At 55.6% G+C, this 23790-nt stretch overlaps 1 protein-coding gene across 1 annotated transcript; it reads right to left on the reverse strand.

The window, feature by feature from the left end:
• Positions 1–1345: 1345 nt before the first annotated feature.
• Positions 1346–23484, reverse strand: SOCS7 (suppressor of cytokine signaling 7). Its single transcript, XM_059488998.1, has 10 exons — positions 22664–23484; positions 9411–9475; positions 8859–8963; positions 8314–8415; positions 7754–7884; positions 6886–7054; positions 5380–5508; positions 5067–5202; positions 4183–4329; positions 1346–3662 (listed from the first exon to the last, which is right to left on the reverse strand). Exons 1-9 carry the CDS (start codon positions 23482–23484, stop codon positions 4209–4211), a joined length of 1779 nt encoding a protein of 592 aa, XP_059344981.1. The 3' UTR covers positions 1346–3662; positions 4183–4208.
• Between the last annotated feature and the right edge of the window lie 306 nt (positions 23485–23790).

Raw genomic sequence — 23790 nt, forward strand, 5'->3', positions numbered from 1 at the left:
GCGGCCGCACAAAAGCGGCTTTTTTGGGGGGCCCGGGGGCAGCGAGGGGGTGCGCGGGTCCGCACGGGCTCCTCCGGGCCGTGGGCGCATCCTGGGGCCCCGAATGCCCGGAGCATTCCCGGGAATGCAGCGCCCCAAAGCTTCCTGGGGCTGCGGGGACCCCAAATCAGCCCCATTCCCAGTCCTGGGACCCCGAATCTGCCTCATTCCCAATCCCGGGGACCCCAAATCCGCCTCCTTTCCCATTCTGGGAATCCCAAATCCGCCCCATTCCCAATCCCGGGGTTCCCAAATCCGCCCCATTCCCAATCCCGGGGATCCCGAATCTGCCTCATTCCCAATCCTGGGACCCCGAATCTGCCTCATTCCCAATCCCGGGGACCCCAAATCCGTCTCATTCCCAATCCTGGGGATCCCAAATCAGCCTCGCCCCCCATCCCTGAGACCCCAAATTTGCCCCATTCCCCATCCCAGGCACTCCAAATCTGCCCCATTCTGGTGACCCCAAGTCTGCTTCCCTCCTCACCCTTGAGACCCCAAATCTGCCCTGATCCCCACCCCAGGGACCCCAAAACTGTCCCATTCGCCATCTCGGTGACCCCAAATCTGCCCCATTCTCCATCCCGGGGACCCCAAACCCACCCCCTTCCAGGGACCCCAAATCTGCCCCAGGGGCTCTGGGGCGTTCCAGCAGCCAAAGGGACCCAAAAACCAAGAAATAAAAACCCTAAAAGGGAGCCCCGGGTTTGGGGTGCAGGAGGAGGAGGAGGATGGGGGGGAGATGAAGGGGATGAAGCTCCCTGGGGCTCGGAGCCCCCCCAAACCCCCCCAGCCCCAATTCCACCTTTGATCTGCGTGGCCTGAGGGAGATTTGGGAGGAGGGAAATGGGGAAGGGGACTTTGGGGGTCAGGAGGGGGATTTTGGGGGTCAGGAGGGGGGTTTGGGCTTCTCCAGCCCTCGGGATCTCAGCCCACCCCACAGGGATTTGGGAACTGGGAGCACCAGCGGCACCCCGATATCCGGGGGGTGCTGGGGGCACCAGAGGTCCCCCCGAATGGGTTTTGGGGTGCCAGAAGAACCCAGAGCTCCCCGATGGGTTTTGGGGTACTGGGAGCACCCAGAAATCCCCCAAATTTATTTTTGGGTATTGGGAGCAGCCAGGGGGGGACCCCGAGATCCCCGATGGATTTTGGGGTCACAGGATGCCCCAAAAAAGGAACCTGGAGGGGTCAAAGACTCAGAATTCACCACAAAAAACATCCAACAATTTCCAAGGTTTTTATTTCAAACCCTTTCTCTTTTCCCTTCCCACCCCTCCCACAGCAAAAAAAATAAAATCCCAAACAACCCAAAAAAACCCCAAAATCGACGCTAAAAATGAGTTTTACAAACACCAAGTCAGCTCTTCCTGGCTGACCCTGTAGGAAAAAAAATACCCCCAAAAAAACCCCAAAAGCCCCAAAATCCAGGAATTCCACACCAGCAGTTCCTAAAATCCCCCACAAGAGGCCAAACATGCCTATAAATACAATATTTACACACAAACCCCACAGCTCCCCACCCCAAAAAATAACCAAACACACCCAAAAGTGCATTTGTGGTTCATATCAAAACCCATAATTATTAATATTATTATTATTAATTAATTTTTTCATTAAATCTGAAAGATTGGCCTGCAAAGTCCGTTTGGTTTTTTTATTATTTTTTTTTAACAATTTAGTAACTTTTCTCATATATTTATGAAAATAAATTATACAGCCACTATTTGAATAAATTAAGCACACGCCAAAAAAAAATTAAGATTAAAATTAAAAATTAAAAAAAGGGGGGATAAAAAAAAAATAAAATTAAGCAAAAGCTGCATTATTTTTTTTTTTTTTTTAGTTCCAAAGGGTGATTCCCAAAATCCTGGGAATCTCTTGCCCTGGGAGCTGCTGGAATCTGCTCATTCCTCCTCCAAAGGTGAGGCTGGATCCCGTGAAATTCCTGGGATTTGGGGTGAAGCCCTGGATTGGGAGCACTGGGAGCACCCCAGGCTGGATTTTAAGGACTGGGAGCTCCCCAGGTGGATTTTGGGGGATTGGGAGCGCCCCAGGATGGCAAAAAGACCCCCAAAAACCCCAGCTCTGCTTTTCCCTGATCTGCTGCTCCCCTTCCCAAACCTCTCCCATTCCAAAGAAGAGTGGAAATGCTGTCACCACCACCCCATGGAGGGAACAGAATTTTCCCTGGATTTGTCCTGGATTGACTCACACCTTCCCAATTCCCTGCATCCCACTATCCATCCCTGATCCACTTTTCCTTTTTTTTTTTTTTTCCAGGATTTTTTTGGGGGGAAGAAAAGCTGGAGCAGGCCTGGTTCTTGGGAAGGTTTTCCCTCACACAGTGCCATGAGGTATTTCCATGGATTTTCAGGCTCAGTTTCACCCAGAAACCTGGAATTTTTTTAAGGATTGTGGGTTTTTTTCCCCCCCTCCAAATCCCAGCTGGAGGAGGCAGGCAGGGCAGGATTTGTAGCACCTTTTGTGGCAAAGCAGCTTGGAATTTTTTCCATTGAAATCCACAGGAATTCCAGGACTGGGATTGTCCCAGGGCTCCAGGGAATCCTCAGATCCAGCAGGATGGGGCAATTCCTTGGATCCAGAGCACTGGAATGCTGCTCCTTGACACACGGCAGGGGAGAATTCTCCAGAATTCCCAGCTGGAAGTTCCCCCATGGAATTCCTGCTCAGGGGATGGAGAAGCCCGGGATCCCAAGGGGTGAGGGAGGGAATTTGGGCCCAAAATCAGGGAAAGAGCCAAAACTCTCCTGGATTTTGTTCCTGATGTCCCAGGGAGAGGGGAGAGCTGCTCCAGGAGGATTCACTCCATTCCCAGCCTCTGGAACCCACCATGGACAGGCTGGGAGAGCCCATCCCAGGTCTGGGATTCCTGGGCAGCTCCAGCAATTCCAGCAGCAGCTCTTCCACCTTCCCAGGGCTCCAGGGAACCTTCCAGCAGCGTTCCCTCTGGATCCACCACATCCCACGCTCCTCCTTCCTCCCTTCCTTCCATCTTCCACGGCTCCAAGCTTCTCCCAGGATGCTCCTGCCTCTCCTGGAGGGTTTGGATCTCTTATCCCAAATCCTGGGGAGCGGGGGAGCTGTGGAGCTGCTCAGAACTCCACACTTTGTTTATTCCCAGGGGTTCTTCCAGCCCCTGGCTCCGTTTGCAGCTCTCCAGAGAGGATCAAAGCCTTGCCACGACGCCTGGGAGCAGATGGATGTATCTTCCCAGAGAATTCCCCCTTTTCTCCTCCCTCTCGCCCACCTGGAAATTCCCAAGGTGGGATCTGAAAATCCAGCGGGATCAGAAAATCCAGTTTTTCCTCATGCCGATGATCCAAAAAAAAAAAAAAAAAAAATTAAAACTCCAGAGACATCCGAACTGAAATCTTCCAGGAAAACTCGGGAATAGTGCCATGACATTCTTTGTTCCGCGGGGATCCGCGGGGCCGGGCTGGGTTCCCCCAGGATTCCTTTTCCCACGAGCCGGGGCTCCAGATCCTGCTCTGCTGGCTTCCCGGGAATGCTGGGCCCTCTCCTCCAGGAAAAGAGCAGGAGCAGCAGCAGCAGGAGCTCGGCCTCCTCCCCACCGTGGCAGGAGGGCAACAACCAAATTCCTGCCGGGAAAAAACACCAGGAGTTGGGATCAGAGATGGGATTGGGAGGGATGGGGGCCTGGGGGAGAGGGGGAATGGGAACAAAGGAGGAGCAGCAGGGCTGGGCCCTTCCTGAGGAAAGATGGGAATGGTAAAAGGCCAAGAAGCCTTGTTCCCCTCCCCAAGGAAAGCTGGGAATGGTAGAAGAACATGAAACTTTCTTCTCCTCTCCAAGAAGAATTTTGGGAATGGTAAAAGGCCAGGAATGCTGTTCCCATTCCCAAGGGTAAGGGGCAAGGAAGACTTGCTCCCCTTCCCAAGGAAAACTGGGAATGGGAGAAGGCCAGAAAGCCTTGTTCTCTTCTCCAGAGAAAATTTGGGAATGGTAAAAGACCCCTGAGGGAGCAGCCACGGCTTCCCCAGGGGGGTTCTGAGGGAGCAGGGTTGGATCCTGGGATGAGGCACCATTCCCAGACCATTCCAAAGCATCCACAGACCGTTCCAAAACCATTCCCTGGCCGTTCCCGGCCCATTCCCGCACCGTCAGTGCCGGGCGGCTCCGCCCCGCTACGTGGAGGACTCGGGCTCCTGCTTCTGTCGGGAGATGAGCTGCGCCTCCTTGAGGGACAGGTACTGCTCCTCCTGCGGGTCGTAGTAGTAGAACTTGCGGATGTAGGAGATCAGGGGCCTGGAAAAACAGGGAACAGCCGGACCCCTGAGCCACAGCCCCTCTGAAATTCCCAAAACACAGCCAGAGCCTCTTCCCCCAAAAAACACTGGGAATAGCTGGACCCCTGAGCCACAACTCTTCCAATATTGCCAGAGAACAGCCCCTCTGAAACATTCCCAAAACACAACCAGAAAAAACACCAGTAAAAACACCAGGAACAGCCGGACCCCTGAGCCACAGCCCCTCTGAAATTCCCAAAACACAGCCAAAGCCTCTTCCCCCGAAAAACACTGGGAATAGCTGGACCCCTGAGCCACAACTCTTCCAATATTGCCAGAGAACAGCCCGTCTGATGTTCCCAAAACACAACCAGAAAAAACACCAGTAAAAACACCAGGAAGGGCCGAATCCCTGAGCCACAACCTTCCAATATTCCTGAAGCACACCCAGAGCCTCTTCCCTGGGAAAACACTGGGAAGAGCAGGATCCCAGAGCCACAACTCCTCTGAAATTCCACAGGAACAGGAGCTGCTTCCCAAAGCTCTGGCACAGCAGGGAATTCCTCATTCCCAGGCCGCTCAGAATTCCCACTGCACCCCAAAACCCCACAGGACATCGATCCCGCTACCCCAAAGCTGGAAAAGCCAACGATTCCCTCCCGGATCTGAGCTCACAGATGCCTTCCCGCTGCCTGGGAGGGAGGGAGGGAGGGAGGGAATTCCAGGGATGATCCATGGGGGAATCCCAGCACTCACTTGGGCAGCGGGAGCTCGGGAATGTGGTCGATCCGGACCAGCTGCCGGATCCGGAAGCGGCAAAGGTGCTGCAGGGATTTGACGTTGCTGAACCTGGAGACGGGGTACAGGAGCTGGACGGGCGTCGGAGGGAGACCTTTTGGGGGAAAAAAAGGAGATTTTGGAGATCAGGATTAGGCAGGATTAGGTTCCCAGGCTCACCTGGACAATCCCATTATCAGGATCACCTGGATCCCTGTCCCATCCCATTCCCAGGCTCACCTGTCCCATCCCATTCCCGGGCTCACCTGGCCCATCCCAATCCCGGGCTCACCTGGGACCCGGGAGCGCAGGAAGTAGAGGAATTTCCCATTTTTGGAGTGCATGATCGCCCTCTTGATGAACTCCACCACGGACTGGCAGCGGTCCTCGAACTTGGGGTGGCACCACAGGCTGAAGGTCCCTTCCACAAGAGAAAGAATTCCCATTATTCCAGGGGAATTTTGGGAAAGCACAGGGGAATTATTCCTGTTATTCTAGGGGAATTTTGGAAAAGCACAGGGGAGTTATTCCCGTTATTTCAGGAGATTTTTGGGAAGGCAGAGGGGAGTAATTCGCTTTATTCCAATGAATTTTTGGCAAAGTATCTTCCCCAGCACCATCACAGAAGCAACAGGGGAAGGATGATCAGTGACAAATATGGCATTGCCAAAATCCCCTGGAATGGGCTCTGTTTTGTAGATTTGGGAACAGCTAAACTTCTCAATATTCTTATAATAAATAAATTAAATATTCTTCTATTTAATCAATCAAATATTCTTATATTTAGTTAATTTACTATTATGATATCTAGGAAATTAAATATTCTCATATTCTGGCGTGCCCCTTCTCCATGCCAACATCCCCAAGGGAAGGTGACCTTGGAGCATTCCCAGGTGCTGCTGTCCCCATTTCCCAGCCCTGGGATCATTTTCCACGGGAGCAGTTTCATGTTCCTGCTCCTTGATTAACAGGATTGTTAATTAGGCCCTGGGTCACCCTTTGTCCCCGTGCTGTCACCTGACCCACCAGGTGGCCCAGGATGAAACTGGAGCTGGGGACACCAGAGCTCCCAGTGGGTCACACCAGCCTGGGCACCCCCTCCTCCACCAAAATCTGGGAATTCTGAAGGCTGGGAAAGATCCCAGCTCGCCCCCTGGACACTGGCGTCACCGTGTCCCCAGGTGCCACATCCACGTGGGGCTTGGACACTTCCAGGGATGGGGACTCTGTGTACAGCCTGTTCCAATGCCTGATCACACTTCCCAGGAATAAATTCTCCCTAAAATCTCCATTTGTCAGAATTTCCTTTAAATCCAGCTTTCCAGGGCACTGCCAGCTCCTTATTCCCACTTTTTCCAGACACTGACAGTTCTTTTTTTCCATTTTTCCAAGGCACTGGCAGCTTTTTATTCCTCGGTAGTGCTCCATGCAGGTGTGGTGGGTGATTTCTAATACCCTGGAGCTGAGAATGGCATCCCAAGGATTTGGGATCCCGGGAATGTTTTACCTCGGTAGTGCTCCATGTGGGTGTGGTGTGTGGGTTATAAATCACCCCCTGGAGCAGGGAATGGATGGCACCCCAGGGATTTGGGATTCTGGGAATGTCTCACCTCAGTAGTGCTCCATGCAGGTGTGGTGCATGGATTGTTTATAAGCCCCTGGAGCAGGGAATGGATGGGATTTGGGATCCCGGGAATGTCTCACCTCGGTAGTGCTCCATGCGGGTGTGGTATGTGGGTGATTTATAACGCCCTGGAGCAGGGAATGGATGGGATTTGGGATCCCGGGAATGTCTCACCTCGGTAGTGCTCCATGCGGGTGTGGTGCGTGATGCCCTGAGAGCGGAAGCTCAGGCTCAGGATGTAGCGGGGGTCGGAGCTGTCCCGCACCAGGAAGGACCCGTCCGGTTTCCCCTTCAGCTTCATCTCAGCGTCCTCCCAGTTCATGGGGCCCCAGTACCACCCACACTGGGAACAGAGAGCGGCAGCTGAATGGGGATTCCCTCGGGAATGCTCCCAGGAGGCCGATCCTCATGGGGAATTGCACCCGGTGCGGGCGGTTGGGATTGAGGGATGAGGGGACAGAGGGGACGCCAGGCCCTGAGGGGACAGAGGGGATCCAGACCCCCCTTCCACACCCAGAAACGTTTTCCTGGACTCCAAAATCATGGATTCCCAAACCCAGTCTCTGAGGGGCCGCATTCCCAATCCCAGGCCCTGAGGGGCAGGAATTCCCAAACCCCAATCCCTGAGGGGCCGCATTCCCAAACCCCAATCCCTGAGGGGCCGCATTCCCAAACCCCAATCCCTGAGGGGCAGGAATTCCAAACCCCAATCCCTGAGGAGCCGCATTCCCAAACCCCAATCCCTGAGGGGCCGCATTCCCAAACCCCAATCCCTGAGGAGCCGCATTCCCAAACCCCAATCCCTGAGGCGCCGCATTCCCAAACCCCAATCCCTGAGGGGCAGGAATTCCAAACCCCAATCCCTGAGGGGCTGCATTCCCAAACCCCAATCCCTGAGGGGCTGCATTCCCAAACCCCAGTCTCTGAAGGGCAGGAATTCCAAACCCCAATCCCTGAGGGGCCGCATTCCCATCACAGTCCCTGAGCAGCCACATTCCCAATCCCAATCCCTGAGGGCTCGGACTCTCCCCGTCCCCGGTACCTTCTCCAGCTCCCTCAGGCTGGCAGCAAAGCTGCTGGGGTCAGGCCGGGCCAGGGGACACTGCAGGTGAGGAGGGGGCGGCTGGCCCGGGGCCTCGGGGGGACGCAGGGGCACGATCCGGGGAAAGGCCTCTGCAGGACAGACAGACAGACAGGGTCACTGGCATTGTCACTGCCACTGTCACTGTCACTGTCACACAGAGACAGACAGGGTCACTATCACTGTCATTGTCACCCCTCAAGGTCATTGTCACTGCCATTGTCACCCAGAAACAGCCAAGGTCACTGCCACCCAGAGACAGCCATGGTCATTGTCACTGTCACCTAGATACACACAGGTCACTGCCACTGTCATTGTCACCCAGAGACACCTGGAAACTGCAGGAGAGAAAAAGTGGGGACTCCAGGAAGGGAAAAGGTGGAGATTGCAAGAGAGGAAAAAAGCAGAATTCCAGGAGGGGGAAAAAGCAGAATTCCAGGAGGGGGGAAAAGCAGAACTCCAGGAGGGGAAAAAGCAGAATTCCTGGAGGACAGAGGCAGAGCTGGCCAAGCTGAGCTGACCTGGGGCGTGGGGCGGAGGAGGCGGAGGCAGAGGGAAGGATTGCAGGGAAGAGCCCATGGGCCCCACAAGCACAGCTGGAGGCAGCGTCCCACTGATATCATCTAGGAGAGAGCAGAGACAGGTCAGGAAACAGGGAGAGAACAGCCCCAGAGCCTGGGAAACTGCCTGGAAAAGGAAATTGGGGGATTCCCAGTGGAGCCCCAGAAAACAGAATTGAAAAGGGAACTTTGGGATTCCCAGTAGAGTCTGGGGAAACAGCATGGAAAAGAGAATGTGGGAATTCCCAGTGGAGCTTCAAAATCTGGGAAAACTGCCTGGAATAGGGAATTGGGGGATTCCCAGCAGCACCTTCTCTCTGGTTTGGCAACTGCTGGAGGACAGGGATCCCTTTTCCAGCACTGGAATTCCCAGGGCCCCAGGGATGAATCCCAGGGCACCAAGGACCATCCCCAGGTTCCCAAGGACCATCCCCAGGTTCCCAAGGACCATCCCCAAGTTCCCAAGGATCACCCTCGGGTTCCCAGGGACCATCCCAGGGCAGTACCGAGCAGGCTGAGGCTGCGGCGGGGCGGCGGCGGAGGGGTCGGAGGGTGAGGGGAGCTGAGCCCTCGCTGGGAAATGTCCACGTCCACCAGGGACACCGTCTCACCTGGAAAAGGGAGAGGGAAAAGCCCAGTTAGGACCCAGGATGATGAGCACAGGGAAAGGAATTCTGCAGGGTTTGAGAGGTTTTTCCCACTCGATGCTCCCAAGATAAATTTTTCCATCTTAGGAGAGATCTTGAGGTAATTTGCCCCAAGCCCAGCAGCTGGATGGGATGAGGAGGCTCCAAAGGATTTTTCCCAGCATGGAATTTCCACACTGAGCAGAGCTGATCCATGTGCAGCACCAGGGACGTGACCATTTAAAAAAAAAAAAATTTAAGTATTTTTAAAAATAATCAGACGTCTCCTTTTGGGTCTGAGGCCAGCAGGACCAAGCGACACCACAGAGATCCCAGCATGGGATCCCTCAAAAGCGAAATTCCCCACTCCCTGCTCGTCCCACAGCAAAACAAAAAAACCCAAACTTGCACAAATTCCCCCCAAATCCTCACCTGTGAAGAGGGGACTGAACACAACCGGGGAAAAGGCACTTTGGGTTCTTGTCAGTCTGTGTTTCCTGGGGGTGGAAAACAGGGAAAAATGGGGTGAGAAGAGATGGGGAGACCCTGAATCCCAGCAGGAAAAAGAGCAGAACCTTTTCCACCAGGAAAAACTTCTTCCACCAGAGAACGTTCTCTCAGCAGGAGAACCCTCTCCTACCAGGAGAACCTTCTCCATCCTTGCCAGCCCCTCCAGCCACGGGTTTCTCCAACTCCTGCTCAGGGCAGGGAACCAGCAACAGCTGGCACTCCTGTGGGAACGGCCTCCCCTCATAACCTGGCCAGGACAGACTAATACTGCTCAGCACCCACTCAGCACCATCTCAGCAACCAAGCAGAACCAACTCAGCACCATCTCAGAAACCAATCTGCACCATGCCAGCACCCAATCAACACCCACTCAGCACCATCTCAGCAGCAATTCAGCACCATCTCAGCACAGAGTCAGGATCATCGCAGCAACCAATCAACACCCACTCAGCACCATCTCAGCACCCAATCAACACCCACTCAGCACCATCTAGGCACCCAATCAACACCCACTCAGCACCATCTCAGCAACCAATCAACATCCACTCAGCACCATCTCAGCAACCAATCCGCACACACTCAGCACCATCTCAGCACCCAATGAATACCCACTCAGCACCATCTCAGAAACCAATCAACACCCACTCAGCACCATCTCTGCAGCAATTCAGCACCATCTCAGCACAGAGTCAGGATCATCGCAGCAACCAATCAACACCCACTCAGCACCATCTCAGCACCCAATCAACATCCACTCAGCACCATGTCAGAAACCAATCCGCACCCACTCAGCACCATCTCAGCACCCAATCAACATCCACTCAGCACCATGTCAGAAACCAATCCGCACACACTCAGCACCATCTCAGCACCCAATCAACACCCACTCAGCACCATCTCAGCAGCAATTCAGCACCATCTCAGCACAGAGTCAGGATCATCGCAGCAACCAATCAACAACCACTCAGCACCATCTCAGCACCCAATCCGCACACACTCAGCACCATCTCAGCACCCAATCAACACCCACTCAGCACCATCTAGGGAACCAATCCGCACCCACTCAGCACCATCTCAGCACAGAGTCAGGATCATCGCAGCAACCAATCAACACCCACTCAGCACCTTCTCAGCAACCAATCCGCACACACTCAGCACCATCTCAGCACCCAATCAACAACCACTCAGCACCATCTCAGCAGCAATTTAGCACCATCTCAGCACAGAGTCAGGATCATCGCAGCAACCAATCAACACCCACTCAGCACCATCTCAGCACCCAATCAACACCCACTCAGCACCATCTCAGCAACCAATCAACACCCACTCAGCACCATCTCAGCACCGAATCAACAACCACTCAGCACCATCTCGGCAACCAATCAACACCCACTCAGCACTATCTAGGCAACCAATCAACACCCACTCAGCACCATCTCAGCAACCAATCCGCACACACTCAGCACCATCTCAGCAGCAATTCAGCACCATCTCAGCACAGAGTCAGGATCATCGCAGCAACCAATCAACACCCACTCAGCACCATCTAGGCAACCAATCAACACCCACTCAGCACCATCTCAGCAACCAATCAACACCCACTCAGCACCATCTCAGAAACCAATCTGCACCATGCCAGCACCCAATCAACACCCACTCAGCACCATCTCAGCAGCAATTCAGCACCATCTCAGCACAGAGTCAGGATCATGGCAGCAACCAATCAACACCCACTCAGCACGATCTCAGCACCCAATCAACACCCACTCAGCACCATCTCAGCAACCAATCCGCACACACTCAGCACCATCTCAGCACCCAATCAACACCCACTCAGCACCATCTCAGCACCCAATCAACAACCACTCAGCACCATCTCGGCAACCAATCAACACCCACTCAGCACCATCTAGGGAACCAATCCGCACCCACTCAGCACCATCTCAGCAGCAATTCAGCACCATCTCAGCACAGAGTCAGGATCATCGCAGCAACCAATCAACACCCACTCAGCACCATCTCGGCAACCAATCAACACCCACTCAGCACCATCTAGGCAACCAATCAACACCCACTCAGCACCATCTAGGGAACCAATCCGCACCCACTCAGCACCATCTCAGCAGCAATTCAGCACCATCTCAGCACAGAGTCAGGATCATCGCAGCAACCAATCAACACCCACTCAGCACCATCTCGGCAACCAATCAACACCCACTCAGCACCTTCTCAGCAACCAATCCGCACACACTCAGCACCATCTCAGCACCCAATCAACAACCACTCAGCACCATCTCAGCAGCAATTCAGCACCATCTCAGCACAGAGTCAGGATCATCGCAGCAACCAATCAACAACCACTCAGCACCATCTCAGCACCCAATCAACACCGACTCAGCACCATCTCAGCACCCAATCAACACCCACTCAGCACCATCTCAGCAACCAATCAACATCCACTCAGCACCATCTCAGCAACCAATCCGCACAAACTCTGCACCATCTCAGCACCCAATCCGCACCCACTCAGCACCATCTCAGCACCCAATCAACATCCACTCAGCACCATCTCAGCAACCAATCCGCACACACTCAGCACCATCTCAGAAACCAATCAACACCCACTCAGCACCATCTCAGCAACCAATCCGCACACACTCAGCACCATCTCAGAAACCAATCAACACCCACTCAGCACCATCTCACCACCCAATCAACAACCACTCAGCACCATCTCAGCACCCAATCAACACCCACTCAGCACCATCTCAGCAACCAATCAACACCCACTCAGCACCATCTAGGCAACCAATCCGCACCCACTCAGCACCATCTCTGCAGCAATTCAGCACCATCTCAGCACAGAGTCAGGATCATCGCAGCAACCAATCAACACCCACTCAGCACCATCTCGGCAACCAATCAACACCCACTCAGCACCATCTAGGCAACCAATCAACACCCACTCAGCACCATCTAGGGAACCAATCCGCACCCACTCAGCACCATCTCAGCAGCAATTCAGCACCATCTCAGCACAGAGTCAGGATCATCGCAGCAACCAATCAACACCCACTCAGCACCATCTCGGCAACCAATCAACACCCACTCAGCACCTTCTCAGCAACCAATCCGCACACACTCAGCACCATCTCAGCACCCAATCAACAACCACTCAGCACCATCTCAGCAGCAATTCAGCACCATCTCAGCACAGAGTCAGGATCATCGCAGCAACCAATCAACAACCACTCAGCACCATCTCAGCACCCAATCAACACCGACTCAGCACCATCTCAGCACCCAATCAACACCCACTCAGCACCATCTCAGCAACCAATCAACATCCACTCAGCACCATCTCAGCAACCAATCCGCACAAACTCTGCACCATCTCAGCACCCAATCCGCACCCACTCAGCACCATCTCAGCACCCAATCAACATCCACTCAGCACCATCTCAGCAACCAATCCGCACACACTCAGCACCATCTCAGCACCCAATCAACACCCACTCAGCACCATCTCAGCAACCAATCAACATCCACTCAGCACCATCTCAGCAACCAATCCGCACAAACTCTGCACCATCTCAGCACCCAATCCGCACCCACTCAGCACCATCTCAGCACCCAATCAACACCCACTCAGCACCATCTCAGCAACCAATCCGCACACACTCAGCACCATCTCAGAAACCAATCAACACCCACTCAGCACCATCTCACCACCCAATCAACAACCACTCAGCACCATCTCAGCACCCAATCAACACCCACTCAGCACCATCTCAGCAACCAATCAACACCCACTCAGCACCATCTAGGCAACCAATCCGCACCCACTCAGCACCATCTCTGCAGCAATTCAGCACCATCTCAGCACAGAGTCAGGATCATCGCAGCAACCAATCAACACCCACTCAGCACCATCTCAGCACCCAATCAACACCCACTCAGCACCATCTCAGCACCCAATCAACAACCACTCAGCACCATCTCGGCAACCAATCAACACCCACTCAGCACTATCTAGGCAACCAATCAACACCCACTCAGCACCATCTAGGCAACCAATCCGCACACACTCAGCACCATCTCAGCAGCAATTCAGCACCATCTCAGCACAGAGTCAGGATCATCGCAGCAACCAATCAACACTCACTCAGCACCATCTCGGCAACCAATCAACACCCACTCAGCACCATCTCAGCAAACAATCCGCACACACTCAGCACCATCTCAGCACCCAATCAACACCCACTCAGCACCATCTCAGCAGCACTTCAGCACCATCTCAGCACAGAGTCAGGATCATCGCAGCAACCAATCAACACCCACTCAGCACCATCTAGGGAACCAATCCGCACCCACTCAGCACCATCTCAGCACAGAGTCAGGATCATCGCAGCAACCAATCAACACCCACTCAGCACCTTCTCAGCAACCAATCCGCACACACTCAGCACCATCTCAGCACCCAATCAACAACCACTCAGCACCATCTCAGCAGCAATTCAGCACCATCTCAGCACAGAGTCAGGATCATCGCAGCAACCAATCAACACCCACTCAGCACCATCTCGGCACCCAATCAACACCCACTCAGCACCATCTCAGCAACCAATCAACACCCACTCAGCACCATCTCAGCACCGAATCAACAACCACTCAGCACCATCTCGGCAACCAATCAACACCCACTCAGCACTATCTAGGCAACCAATCAACACCCACTCAGCACCATCTAGGCAACCAATCCGCACACACTCAGCACCATCTCAGCAGCAATTCAGCACCATCTCAGCACAGAGTCAGGATCATCGCAGCAACCAATCAACACTCACTCAGCACCATCTCGGCAACCAATCAACACCCACTCAGCACCATCTAGGCAACCAATCCGCACACACTCAGCACCATCTCAGCACCCAATCAACACCCACTCAGCACCATCTCAGCAGCAATTCAGCACCATCTCAGCACAGAGTCAGGATCATCGCAGCAACCAATCAACACCCACTCAGCACCATCTAGGCAACCAATCAACACCCACTCAGCACCATCTCAGCAACCAATCAACATCCACTCAGCACCATCTCAGCAGCAATTCAGCACCATCTCAGCACAGAGTCAGGATCATCGCAGCAACCAATCAACACCCACTCAGCACCATCTCAGCACCCAATCAACACCCACTCAGCACCATCTCAGAAACCAATCCGCACACACTCAGCACCATCTCAGCACCCAATCAACACCCACTCAGCACCATCTCAGCAGCAATTCAGCACCATCTCAGCACAGAGTCAGGATCATGGCAGCAACCAATCAACACCCACTCAGCACGATCTCAGCACCCAATCAACACCCACTCAGCACGATCTCAGCAACCAATCCGCACACACTCAGCACCATCTCAGCACCCAATCAACACCCACTCAGCACCATCTCAGCACCCAATCAACACCCACTCAGCACCATCTAGGGAACCAATCCGCACCCACTCAGCACCATCTCAGCAGCAATTCAGCACCATCTCAGCACAGAGTCAGGATCATCGCAGCAACCAATCAACAGCCACTCAGCACCATCTCGGCAACCAATCAACACCCACTCAGCACCATCTAGGCAACCAATCAACACCCACTCAGCACCATCTAGGGAACCAATCCGCACCCACTCAGCACCATCTCAGCAGCAATTCAGCACCATCTCAGCACAGAGTCAGGATCATCGCAGCAACCAATCAACACCCACTCAGCACCATCTCGGCAACCAATCAACACCCACTCAGCACCATCTAGGCAACCAATCAACACCCACTCAGCACCATCTAGGGAACCAATCCGCACCCACTCAGCACCATCTCAGCAGCAATTCAGCACCATCTCAGCACAGAGTCAGGATCATCGCAGCAACCAATCAACACCCACTCAGCACCATCTCGGCAACCAATCAACACCCACTCAGCACCTTCTCAGCAACCAATCCGCACACACTCAGCACCATCTCAGCACCCAATCAACAACCACTCAGCACCATCTCAGCAGCAATTCAGCACCATCTCAGCACAGAGTCAGGATCATCGCAGCAACCAATCAACACCCACTCAGCACCATCTCGGCAACCAATCAACACCCACTCAGCACCATCTCAGCAACCAATCCGCACACACTCAGCACCATCTCAGAAACCAATCAACACCCACTCAGCACCATCTCAGCACCCAATCAACAACCACTCAGCACCATCTCAGCACCCAATCAACACCCACTCAGCACCATCTCAGCAACCAATCAACACCCACTCAGCACCATCTAGGCAACCAATCCGCACCCACTCAGCACCATCTCAGCACCCAATGAATACCCACTCAGCACCATCTCAGAAACCAATCAACAACCACTCAGCACCATCTAGGCAACCAATCAACACCCACTCAGCACCATCTCTGCAGCAATTCAGCACCATCTCAGCACAGAGTCAGGATCATCGCAGCACCCAATCAACACCCACTCAGCACCATCTCAGCACCCAATCAACAACCACTCAGCACCATCTCGGCAACCAATCAACACCCACTCAGCACTATCTAGGCAACCAATCAACACCCACTCAGCACCATCTAGGCAACCAATCCGCACACACTCAGCACCATCTCAGCAGCAATTCAGCACCATCTCAGCACAGAGTCAGGATCATCGCAGCAACCAATCAACACTCACTCAGCACCATCTCGGCAACCAATCAACACCCACTCAGCACCATCTCAGCAACCAATCCGCACACACTCAGCACCATCTCAGCACCCAATCAACACCCACTCAGCACCATCTCAGCAGCAATTCAGCACCATCTCAGCACAGAGTCAGTATCATCGCAGCAACCAATCAACACCCACTCAGCACCATCTAGGGAACCAATCCGCACCCACTCAGCACCATCTCAGCACAGAGTCAGGATCATCGCAGCAACCAATCAACACCCACTCAGCACCTTCTCAGCAACCAATCCGCACACACTCAGCACCATCTCAGCACCCAATCAACAACCACTCAGCACCATCTCAGCAGCAATTCAGCACCATCTCAGCACAGAGTCAGGATCATCGCAGCAACCAATCAACACCCACTCAGCACCATCTCAGCACCCAATCAACACCCACTCAGCACCATCTCAGCAACCAATCAACACCCACTCAGCACCATCTCAGCACCCAATCAACAACCACTCAGCACCATCTCGGCAACCAATCAACACCCACTCAGCACTATCTAGGCAACCAATCAACACCCACTCAGCACCATCTAGGCAACCAATCCGCACACACTCAGCACCATCTCAGCAGCAATTCAGCACCATCTCAGCACAGAGTCAGGATCATCGCAGCAACCAATCAACACTCACTCAGCACCATCTCGGCAACCAATCAACACCCACTCAGCACCATCTAGGCAACCAATCCGCACACACTCAGCACCATCTCAGCACCCAATCAACAACCACTCAGCACCATCTCAGCAGCAATTCAGCACCATCTCAGCACAGAGTCAGGATCATCGCAGCAACCAATCAACACCCACTCAGCACCATCTCAGCACCCAATCAACACCCACTCAGCACCATCTCAGCAACCAATCAACACCCACTCAGCACCATCTCAGCACCGAATCAACAACCACTCAGCACCATCTCGGCAACCAATCAACACCCACTCAGCACTATCTAGGCAACCAATCAACACCCACTCTGCACCATCTAGGCAACCAATCCGCACCCACTCAGCACCATCTCAGCAGCAATTCAGCACCATCTCAGCACAGAGTCAGGATCATCGCAGCAACCAATCAACACCCACTCAGCACCATCTCAGCACCCAATGAATACGCACTCAGCACCATCTCAGAAACCAATCCGCACCCACTCAGCACCATCTCAGAAACCAATCAACACCCACTCAGCACCATCTCTGCAGCAATTCAGCACCATCTCAGCACAGAGTCAGGATCATCGCAGCAACCAATCAAAACCCACTCAGCACCATCTCAGCACCCAATCAACAACCACTCAGCACCATCTCAGCACCCAATCAACACCCACTCAGCACCATCTCAGCACCCAATCAACATCCACTCAGCACCATCTCAGCAACCAATCCGCACCCACTCAGCACCATCTCAGCAGCAATTCAGCACCATCTCAGCACAGAGTCAGGATCATCGCAGCAACCAATCAACACCCACTCAGCACCATCTCAGCACCCAATCAACACCCACTCAGCACCATCTCAGCACCCAATCAACACCCACTCAGCACCATCTCGGCAACCAATCAACACCCACTCAGCACCATCTAGGGAACCAATCCGCACCCACTCAGCACCATCTCAGCAGCAATTCAGCACCATCTCAGCACAGAGTCAGGATCATCGCAGCAACCAATCAACACCCACTCAGCACCTTCTCAGCAACCAATCCGCACACACTCAGCACCATCTCAGCACCCAATCAACAACCACTCAGCACCATCTCAGCAGCAATTCAGCACCATCTCAGCACAGAGTCAGGATCATCGCAGCAACCAATCAACACTCACTCAGCACCATCTCAGCACCCAATCAACACCCACTCAGCACCATCTCAGCACCCAATCAACACCCACTCAGCACCATCTCAGCAACCAATCAACATCCACTCAGCACCATCTCAGCAACCAATCCACACAAACTCTGCACCATCTCAGCACCCAATCCGCACCCACTCAGCACCATCTCAGCACCCAATCAACATCCACTCAGCACCATCTCAGCAACCAATCCGCACACACTCAGCACCATCTCAGAAACCAATCAACACCCACTCAGCACCATCTCAGCAACCAATCCGCACACACTCAGCACCATCTCAGAAACCAATCAACACCCACTCAGCACCATCTCAGCAGCAATTCAACACCATCTCAGCACAGAGTCAGGATCATCGCAGCAACCAATCAACAACCACTCAGCACCATCTCAGCACCCAATCAACAACCACTCAGCACCATCTAGGCAACCAATCAACACCCACTCAGCACCATCTAGGGAACCAATCCGCACCCACTCAGCACCATCTCAGCACAGAGTCAGGATCATCGCAGCAACCAATCAACACCCACTCAGCACCTTCTCAGCAACCAATCCGCACACACTCAGCACCATCTCAGCACCCAATCAACAACCACTCAGCACCATCTCAGCAGCAATTCAGCACCATCTCAGCACAGAGTCAGGATCATCGCAGCAACCAATCAACACCCACTCAGCACCATCTCAGCACCCAATCAACACCCACTCAGCACCATCTCAGCACCCAATCAACACCCACTCAGCACCATCTCAGCAACCAATCAACATCCACTCAGCACCATCTCAGCAACCAATCCGCACAAACTCTGCACCATCTCAGCACCCAATCAACACCCACTCAGCACCATCTCAGCAACCAATCAACACCCACTCAGCACCATCTCAGCACCCAATCCGCACCCACTCAGCACCATCTCAGCACCCAATCAACATCCAGTCAGCACCATCTCAGCAACCAATCCGCACCCACTCAGCACCATCTCAGAAACCAATCCGCACCCACTCAGCACCATCTAGGCAACCAATCAACACCCACTCAGCACGATCTCAGCACCCAATCAACACTCACTCAGCACCATCTCAGCAACCAATCCGCACACACTCAGCACCATCTCAGCACCCAAATAACACCCACTCAGCACCATCTCAGCACCCAATCAACAACCACTCAGCACCATCTCGGCAACCAATCAACACCCACTCAGCACCATCTAGGGAACCAATCCGCACCCACTCAGCACCATCTCAGCAGCAATTCAGCACCATCTCAGCACAGAGTCAGGATCATCGCAGCAACCAATCAACACCCACTCAGCACCATCTAGGCAACCAATCAACACCCACTCAGCACCATCTCAGCACCCAATCAACAACCACTCAGCACCATCTCAGCACCCAATCAACACCCACTCAGCACCATCTCAGCAACCAATCAACACCCACTCAGCACCATCTAGGCAACCAATCCGCACCCACTCAGCACCATCTCTGCAGCAATTCAGCACCATCTCAGCACAGAGTCAGGATCATCGCAGCAACCAATCAACACCCACTCAGCACCATCTCGGCACCCAATCAACACCCACTCAGCACCATCTCGGCAACCAATCAACACCCACTCAGCACTATCTAGGCAACCAATCAACACCCACTCAGCACCATCTCAGCAACCAATCCGCACACACTCAGCACCATCTCAGCAGCAATTCAGCACCATCTCAGCACAGAGTCAGGATCATCGCAGCAACCAATCCGCACACACTCAGCACCATCTCAGCACCCAATCAACACCCACTCAGCACCATCTCAGCAGCAATTCAGCACCATCTCAGCACAGAGTCAGGATCATCGCAGCAACCAATCAACACCCACTCAGCACCATCTCAGCAACCAATCAACACCCACTCAGCACCATCTCGGCAACCAATCCGCACCCACTCAGCACCATCTCAGCAGCAATTCAGCACCATCTCATCACAGAGTCAGGATCATCGCAGCAACCAATCAACACCCGCTCAGCACCATCTCAGCAACCAATCAACACCCACTCAGCACCATCTAGGCAACCAATCCGCACCCACTCAGCACCATCTCAGCACAGAGTCAGGATCATCGCAGCAACCAATCAACACCCACTCAGCACCATCTCAGCACCCAATCAACACCCACTCAGCACCATCTAGGCAACCAATCCGCACCCACTCAGCACCATCTCAGCACCCAATCAACACCCACTCAGCACCATCTCAGCAGCAATTCAGCACCATCTCAGCACAGAGTCAGGATCATCGCAGCAACCAATCAACACCCACTCAGCACCATCTCAGCAACCAATCAACACCCACTCAGCACCATCTCAGCACCCAATCAACACCCACTCAGCACCATCTCTGCAGCAATTCAGCACCATCTCAGCACAGAGTCAGGATCATCGCAGCAACCAATCAACACCCACTCAGCACCATCTCAGAAACCAATCAACACCCACTCAGCACCATCTAGGCAACCAATCAACACTCACTCAGCACCATCTCAGCACAGAGTCAGGATCATGGCAGCAACCAATCAACACCCACTCAGCACCATCTCAGCAACCAATTCGCACCCTCTCAGCACCATCGCAGCAACCAATCAGCACCATCTCATCACAGAGTCAGGATCATCACAGCAACCAATCAACACCCACTCGGCACCATCTCAGCACCCAATCCGCACCCACACAGCACCATCTCAGCAGCAATTCAGCACCATCTCAGCACAGAGTCAGGATCATCGCAGCAACCAATCAACACCCACTCAGCACCATCTAGGCAACCAATCAACACCCACTCAGCACCATCTCAGCACCCAATCAACAACCACTCAGCACCATCTCAGCACCCAATCAACACCCACTCAGCACCATCTAGGCAACCAATCAACACCCACTCAGCACCATCCTAGCACCCAATCAACAACCACTCAGCACCATCTCAGCACCCAATCAACACCCACTCAGCCCCATCTCAGCACCCAATCAACACCCACTCAGCACCATCTCAGCAACCAATCAACACCCACTCAGCACCATCTCAGCACCCACTCAGCACCTCATCAGCCACCGCCCCCCCATTGTCTGCGGGGAGTGGGTTGCGCATTCCGCCCCGGCCGGCAGGGGGTGCTGCCGCAGCGCGTCCGCCCCTCACGGCCCTGCTCCGCTGTGGCAGCCGTGGTGGCACCGGGGCCCGGTACGCACCCAGCACGCACCCGGTACACACCGAGCCCCGGTACGCACCTGTCATAAACAAAAAACTGCCAATTTTTTTGTGGAAAAAAAGAGCTGCAAAACCAGTCTGAGGAGTTGATGGCAAAGTGAAGGTCACATGTCGTTGCAGTAAATGGCTCCTTTTCTATCAGAAAAGGCCCCGGCTAGGACTAAGTTAATGGCTCTTCTTCCCGGATAAAGATCTCATCTTAAACCAAGACCTGGAGCCGGGAGCCAGTGGAGCGTCGAGATCAGGGTTACGCCAAAAGCTCGCACGAGGATTGGACTCGCAGCTCTGCCCCTGGTGGACAAAGTTGTGTGTATCGTCCTCCTCCGAGTCACCCAGATAGAAATGACGGAAACTGCAGCTCCGTCGGGCTTCCCAATTGTGAGCTGATCACTTTTAATAAAGGCTTTAAAGGGATAAAAAGTCTCCTGCCCTGTTTATTTCACACCGAGGGCTCCCATCCGCAATTCTGCCCGGCCACGCGTCCCGCACACGCTGCAGAGGGGCACAGCCCTCAGCGTCCACGGAGACGGCGGCAGCGCGGCCCGGGTGGGAGCGGCCGCCCCTCAGGACCCCCTCAGCACCTCTCAGGACAGACTCAGGATCGACTCAGCAACATTTGAGCACCCACTCAGCACCATCTCAGGACCAGCTCAGCACCATCTCACGACCCACTCAGCACCCTCTCAGCTGCCCTGGGAGCAGGGATGGAGCAGATCTGGAAGCGGGGATGGAGCTGCCCTGGGAGGAGGGATGGAGCTGCCCTGGACCAGCCATAGCTGGCATTAAGCAGCTCCTGCCTGCTGGAACAGAGGTGAGGGACAGGAGGGACCTGTGAGGCCCCACACCAAGATATCCCGGGATTTCTGCCTCCATCCCAGCCAAGCTGGGGCTGGCAATGATTCCTCCTGCACGGAGGGGAGAGCTGAGCCCCGACAGTGGCAGTGCCTGGGACCCCCAGCCCCCTTAGCCTCTCCTCACGTGGCTGATGCTCCAAGCCCCGCTCCCGGTACCGCTCCCAGAGGTTTTACCACCATCCCCATCAGGGTTGCAGGCCTGGATCAGCGCGACCCTGCTCCGCCGGCCTCTCCCGGGCTCCAGCGTTCCCTAGCGAGCGACGAGGCCTCGGCAGCCGCTCCGAGAGCTCGATCCCAACCGGGACCCGCGGGGCGGGATGGCCGCGGAGCCCCACATCCCCCTCCGGGAGAGCATCACAACATGGCCCCGGGACACCCCGGCCCGCACCCCGCGCTGCCCCGGCGGCATCCCCCCATCCCAGCCCGGTGCCCCCGTACCTGCCCGGCTCCTGCTCCCGGCCGCGGGCCCCGCACACATCCGTGAGGCTCCCGGCCGAGGCGGCGGCGCTGGCGGCGTCCCCGGTGGCCGAGCCGCCGCTGCAGCTCTTGGTGCGGAAGAGGCGGCTGAGGCGGATGCGGAGCGAGCCCTTCCTGCCGCCGGGGCCGGTGCCGGTGCCCGCGGGCGGCTGCGCAGGGCCCGTGGCTGCCCCTCTGCCGCCGGCACGGGCGGCCCCGCGCCCGGGGGACCCCGGCTCGTCCTCGGAGCCGCTGCCGCCCTCGTCGGGCTCCAGCGCCTCGAGCACCAGCAGCGCATCGCTGGTCTCCTCGCCGGCGGGCGGCCCGAGGCACGGGCAGGGGGTGCCCGCCGCGCCCGCCGCCCCCTTGGCCCCCAGCCCCGGCGGGCGCAGCCCCAGCGCCGCCAGCTGCAGCTCCAGCCCGCTCTGCGCCGCCGCTCCCCAGCCCGCCGCCGCTTTGGGCTCCAGCGCGCAGCGGTGCCGCGGGCACAGCTCGGCCCCGCCGCCCCCCGGGACGCCCCCGCCCGCCGCCGCCGCCGCCGCCGCTACCGGGCCGCAGTCCTCGCCGGGCCGGCCCTCGGCCGCCGCGTTGCGGAAAACCATCAGCTGCGGCCGCGGGCTGCGCAGCGCCGGCCCGGCCCCCGGCAGCCGCCCCCCGCCGCCGGGCCCCGCGCCCGCCGCGCCGGTACCGGCACCGGCGCCGCCCGCGGCGCCCGCCTCCGGCCCGGTGCCATAGCCCAGCAGCCGGCTGAGCACCCGGTACGAGGCCGCGGCGGCCGCCGCCGCATCCCCGTCGCGCTGCATGGCTACGGCCGCCGCATGGCCCGCGGGGACCGGGGACCGGGAGCGCACCGGCACCGGCCGCCGCCGCCGCCGCCCTCGCACGGCCGCGGCGCCCCCCCCTCGCTGCCGCCGCCGCCCCGCCCCCGCGCTTCCGCCGCTGGCCGCGCCCCCCGGTGCCGGTCCCGCCTCCCCCGGTGGCCGCGGTCCCGCCCCGGTGCGGAGGCCGCGCCCCCGAGCCCCCCGAGCGCACGTGGAGGGGCCGCGGGGACACCCTCGGGACACGCACCGAGCCCCGCGAGCCGCTCCGAGCCTCCGCGCCCACCGGCG

This window comes from Ammospiza nelsoni, chromosome 26, assembly GCF_027579445.1.
Source record: "Ammospiza nelsoni isolate bAmmNel1 chromosome 26, bAmmNel1.pri, whole genome shotgun sequence".
Taxonomy (NCBI): domain Eukaryota; kingdom Metazoa; phylum Chordata; class Aves; order Passeriformes; family Passerellidae; genus Ammospiza; species Ammospiza nelsoni.

Bases quoted from the DNA above. Each gene is read 5' to 3' on its own strand.
- SOCS7 (XM_059488998.1), bottom strand. From the start codon at position 23,484: ATGCAGCGCGACGGGGATGCGGCGGCGGCCGCCGCGGCCTCGTACCGG. The intron at 8,416-8,858 runs GTACTGCCCTGG...GCTCTCTCCTAG, and splicing joins CCGCAGCCTCAGCCTGCTCG to ATGATATCAGTGGGACGCTG. The intron at 5,509-6,885 runs GTGAGACATTCC...CTCTTGTGGAAG, and splicing joins CCGCATGGAGCACTACCGAG to GGACCTTCAGCCTGTGGTGC.